Source organism: Sprattus sprattus (assembly GCF_963457725.1).
Source record: "Sprattus sprattus genome assembly, chromosome: 2".
Classification (NCBI taxonomy): Eukaryota; Metazoa; Chordata; class Actinopteri; order Clupeiformes; family Clupeidae; genus Sprattus; species Sprattus sprattus.
Genome location: NC_137921.1, coordinates 40,689,031 through 40,694,877, shown reverse-complemented (window position 1 = coordinate 40,694,877; position 5,847 = coordinate 40,689,031). Strand labels below are relative to the sequence as shown.

The following is a 5,847-nucleotide window of genomic DNA, read 5'->3' as shown; positions in this document are numbered from 1 at the left end:
CGGATACGGACGAGGGGCGTAAGATACTGAAGCAAACCCTGAATAACAGTGATGCTGATCATAAAGTCAAATTACTCCATTAATCTGGACAGGGAGTTCGCAGTACCGCAATTATTTGCGCGCCCCTCTGTCTGCAGTTTCGGTTTTGTTTCAAAAGTTTCAAATGTGCGCCATCCAATACAGATCAATGACACCACAGCGCCATCCAGATACTGATTTCGAGCGTAATTGGATGAAGCATAGAAACCCATAACACTCATTGGTTAGGGCTATCCATCTTCTTTACGCATGACGTAAGACAACAGAGGGGAACAAATGATACAACTCGCTTCGATGGCAATCAATGTCAGAAAGAGATGGCAACTCTGGCGAGATGTCTTTTCGAACCCAAGAACCACGTAAGAATTGCTACTGGCTAACAGCTAGTAGCATGCTAACATTAGATAGGTGGCTCAGACACCGTGCAAATCCTCAGACATAATTTTCAGTTACAATAATGGGGTGTTTACATTATACAATGTAACTCGGTAACTTTCTAAAAATCAAAGCAAACTAAATAAGGGAACAAGTCCAACAAGGCCATTACAGTTGTCTACAGTGCACTACAAATATTCATGTATGTACCTGCCCCTTTTCATTTTTAAAGCTGAACTATATTTATATTCTTTCACTTTGAATTGAATAGCTATAAAACACTATATACAGTTTATTTACTAACCCTCATTACAGATGATTAGCATTACATACTTGGTTTGTTATTGAATTGAAGGTGTTCCATGAAATAAATATGACATTTTGAGTTTTTTATTTGTCATTTTAACAGGTTAACTCCTGTCGAGCTTGTATTTCTGGCAGAACATGTGAAGACTATGAACCTAGTTGCAAAGGCCCTTGATGAGAGACGAATGTGCAAATGGGGTGGAGGTCTACTTGAATTCCAATAAAGTTTGAGAAAAACATGCTCTCCGAGTTGGTTGTCTTTGACAGCATTATTCTATTTTTGTATGACATTTTTTACCATGTCTTGGGCTCCATATAGCACTCATCAGCTTTTAAATTATAATTTTTTTTTTTAACTTTTTACTTTTATACTTTAAGTACATTTTAAAGCCTGTACTCTTTTACTTTTACTTGAGTAAATAGGTTAAATCGATACTTCAACTTTTACCAGTCTTTTTAAACTCCAGTATCAATACTTCTACTTGAGTAACGAATGTGTTTGACACCACTGCCCTAGAAGCAGCTACGCTTGCATACTTGTCTGATACTGACTGATGCAGGGGTCAGCAAGAATTAATTCTTTTTAAAATTCAGTTTTTAGCGTATTGCACTATTGACAGGCCTCAATGTAGAGTCTAGGGTGAGAGGGAAAAAATAAACATGCTGCTCCTTCCCCTAACCCTACAGGTATGATCACCTGTTATGCTAGGCACTCTGAGATTCTTTGGATTATTTGCATTGATTCAAATGTACATGACGTACTGATCTGATGTCAAACCCTCCCTGGTTCCCCCAGACCTGCCATAATAAGGTGTTACTTGGGATTGCTATCTTTAGAAACTGCACTTACTAACATTTGTTAGTCTTGATATAAGTGAAAGGATCTGTTTCTTATGATCTTACCTCCATGTCAGCTGTCATGGCGGCACTGAGCCCTACTCCTACCACGCCCCCTCCTGATTCAACTCACCTGTCTCCTTCACATTCCCAGTCCCCTGAATTCTAATCACGAATACCTGTCACTCCCACCACGCTATTTTACTTCCTTACTCCCCTCACGTATTGTCTGGCCTCGTCTTCTATTGACTTATCTCCCTATCTAGCTCAAGCTCCTGACTATTTGCTCCACGTGTTTGTTCCTGTGCCTTCGTATCCCAAGGTTTTGGTATTTTTGGTTTTCTAGAGTTTGTTCCTGCGTTTGATTCCGTCCATGGGCTGTTTTGTTTATTCTGAAGGTCCGTGATATCAGCACAGTGTCAACAGAAGTGTTTGTGCACGTATACATTACACACGTTAATTTACACTGAGGATAAGACTTAACTGTTTTATGTGATCAGAGTGACAGTGGTCAGAGTTCAATTCAAGTATTGAAGAGTGAGTCACTCTTAAGCCCATGTGCATGCACACACACACACACACACACACACACACACACGCCAACGCTGGACACAGAATTACTTTTTTTTACCTGTCCTTGAAAAGGGCAGTGTGTTTCTGGCACAAGCTGTTGGCTGAAAAAATGAGGAAATAGAGAAAAATAAGATAAGCAACGTGTGTCTGAGTGCCACGATATCACTAACCCTAACCCAGAGCCACGTTATCACTAACCCTAACCCAAACCCAGTGCAAACACGCAGAGCGGAGCCTCACTCCTCCTTTCCCTGACCACAGACCCAGCGGACATCTCCTATAACTCTCTCTCTCTCTTGGACTCTCTCCTTCCCTTAAAGTGTGTTATTATCTGCTGTAACCATGTCGGACCTGAACGTGATGTTGGCCTATTTCCTGTCAGTCCTAGGTGTCAGCGCGTTCCTGGGTCTACTGCTTAGAAGGAGGGGTGGGCGCTGGGCTGTGCTAGCCGAACTGCTGGCGGCGTTCTCCTTGGCTGCGTGCCGCCTGGAGGTCCGCAGCATGGAGGAGCTGGGGGGCTGGGCAGGGGTGGGCCCCGACGTCATATTCACCGTCCTCTTCCTCACGCTGCTGGTTCACGCCGCCTGCTGGCCTGTTGTCAGCAGCAACCCCTCTGTCAACTTGCTGCACTTCCTGCTCGAGGAGGCTCCGCTGCGGCCCACCCTCCTGCGGCTGCTGCTGCAGCTGGCTGGCGCTCACCTGGCCTGGCTGGCGGCCGGGCACTACTGGGCCCTGGAGTTGACCGACATGCACATGATCAAGAGCCTCATGGGGTCTGAGTGCTCCACCGCGCTCCGCACCTCCCTCTTGCTGGGCAGCGCCACTGAGGCCGTCTGCTCCCTCACCTTTCACCTCCTCCTGCTCGCTCTGCAGCGCAAATCTGCGCTCCTCCAGGTCCCACTCCTCGCTCTCACCCTGACGCTTCTCTCATACGCAGGTAAGACCAGCCACACACACACACACACACACACACTCATCCTTATTCTCCTCTCATATGCAGGTAAGACCAGCCACACACACATACACACACACACACACACACACTCATCCTTATTCTCCTCTCATATGCAGGTAAGACCAGTCACACACACACACACTCATCCTTATTCTCCTCTTATATGCAGGTAAGACCAGTCACACACTCACAAACACAATCTCAACATCCTTTCATACAGATAAGACCTGTCACACACACAGTCACACACTGACCCTCACACTTGTCTCATACGCAGGTAAGACCTGTCAAACACACACACACAAACAGCCTCATGCTCTTCTCATATGCAGGTAAGACCAGTCATACACACAATAACTCACAGTTCCTCTCATATGCATGTAAGAGGTTTCTGTAAGCCCGTAATTAGCCATTTTTTCCTGATAAAAAAAAATAATTTTCAATTTACTAACCACCATCTTAACGTTAAATGGCTATTTTGAATACTTTCAACGCAGGAAAGACCTGTTCCTATCTCACATACACACACCCTCACATGTCTCTAATACGCAGATAACACTTCTCACGTTGCTCAAACACACAGATGCACACACCTTCCACCCATACCACCACACCCTGTCACAGTTTTAGAAATGAATTGATATGCCAAAGAAACAATTAGCATTCAATTGTATGTGTTGCTTCTTTCATAAATCCATAGAGCATATGCTGTTTCTATGACAGTATTACTAGAATGGTCTCACCTAAAATCTAACATATTTTAGACAGTGCACCTGCTGAAGTATTGTTTAGGGTAAGCGCACCTGCAAAAGTATTGTTTAGGGTTTGTGCACCTTCCAAAGTATTGTTTTAGTTGACCTATAGTTGTCAGAAGAAATATAACAGCAACAAGTGAAGCTCCTGTGGAGAAGCCTTGGGTTACCCTAACCCAACAGTTCCCTCCTCTGGTCATGAGTGTGTACTACAGCTCACAGTTCCTCTATTAAACTGTAGATTATATTAGACAAGAGTATTTAAATTATATTCAATAGAACATATTAACAAACACACAAACATAGCAGAATAAAGCATTAGTACAATCTGAATGTGAAATGCAGGACATGACAGTGTAAATGGGCAAGTAAAGTAAAAGGGTTTTAAATCTGTTTGCTGTCCCTGTTTTAGCCAGTACCTCCTCCGCAGGCTTTGCCAACCCTTCACTGGCATATGCTGTGACCTTCAACTGCCCTGGCTTCTCTTTTCTTCAGTATGCCATCGTCTACTGGCTGGGGCCTCTTGTTGGTAAGTGCCTTGGATCACGCCTTCACCACTCACTTTACTCTTTGATCACGCCTTCACCACTCACTCACTTTATGCTTTGATCACGCCTTCACCACTCACTTTACTCTTTGATCACGCCTTCACCACTCACTCACTTTATGCTTTGATCACGCCTTCACCACTCGCTTTACTCTTTGATCACGCCTTCACCACTCACTTTACTCTTTGATCACGCCTTCACCACTCAATCACTTTATGCTTTGATCACGCCTTCACCACTCACTCTATGCTTTGATCACGCCTTCACCACTCACTTTATGCTTTGATCACACCTTCACCACTCACTTTACTCTTTGATCACACCTTCAACACTCACTTTATGCTTTGCTCACGCCTTCACCACTCACTTTATGCTTTGATCACGCCTTCACCACTCACTTTATGCTTGTGCAACAGTGTGCATGCATGCATATCCATTCAGTGATGCACACATGCATGTTCTTCTGGTCCACAGGTGTGGTACTGGCTGTGTTCATCTACATGGGACACATTCCGCGGTTTTTCAGCAAGAACCTTCTGTACTCTCAGAAGAGCCGCTTTCGCACCCCAAAGAGAAAGGAGGAAGGAGCAAAGAAGAGCAGCTAGAGGCTGAGAGGATCCCTATCCCTAACCCAGGATACCAAGCCATGATAGCTGTGTTTGGGGTCATACTGTCAATGTGTTCACAGACTATGTTTAAATGTAGGGTTAACGCATTAGTTCAACAAAATGCATGTCCTTTTAGAACTAGGCTCTTAGTTACCCTTTTCAGACTAGTTCTTCATTGCCATTCATGTTTGTATGTATTTCGTCAGTTCAAGCATGGCTTCAGAAGTATTGTAAACTTAATAAAATGTAAGTACATGTTGGATGAGTTCCTATGTATTTCATCAGTTAATAGAACATTGAATTTTATTGAATTCTAGTGAAATCTCTTAAGACGTTGATGCTTTAAACTAAGGGAGCAACTGTTGCAAATTTGTCAACACTCTCAAGGGACTGGTTAACGGATCATGTGCTACATCTCAATGCCGTCATTGCAAAACTTACTGTTGTTGTACTGTCATCCTAGCATCTAAAATTGTTTTGTATTTCTTATGGCCATTACCTACTATGTTTTAGAAATAAATAGGGTTTTGTTACATTCAAAATTCTCACTAGCAACACATTTATAATTACAGCTACAAGTGTCAGTGTGGGGCCAAGCACCCCAGAGAAAATGTTGTCATGACAATGTGATGTCATCATGTGAAGGGGTTTGGTTGTTAGCATTAATAGGACATTTCATGACATTTTAAATAGGATGGGATACTGCAGGCTATTGTGAACAAGGTGTAATTTGTAAACTGTCTTGGACATAATTTACACATATTTACACATAACTTCACATTACTGAGCCCTCACACTCACCCTTGCTTCCTGTTTAGTGTTAGCTGTTAGCTGTTGAAGTGGCAAAACTCTTT

At 43.2% G+C, this 5,847-nt stretch overlaps 1 protein-coding gene across 1 annotated transcript; it reads left to right on the top strand.

Annotated features, from left to right (window-relative positions):
- Nucleotides 1-2,472: 2,472 nt before the first annotated feature.
- Nucleotides 2,473-4,990, top strand: aqp12 (aquaporin 12; the record flags this gene model as incomplete). The annotated part of the gene is made up of 3 exons (XM_080831979.1): nucleotides 2,473-3,067; nucleotides 4,250-4,366; nucleotides 4,860-4,990. 3 exons carry the CDS (start codon nucleotides 2,473-2,475, stop codon nucleotides 4,988-4,990), a joined length of 843 nt encoding a protein of 280 aa, XP_080688105.1.
- Between the last annotated feature and the right edge of the window lie 857 nt (nucleotides 4,991-5,847).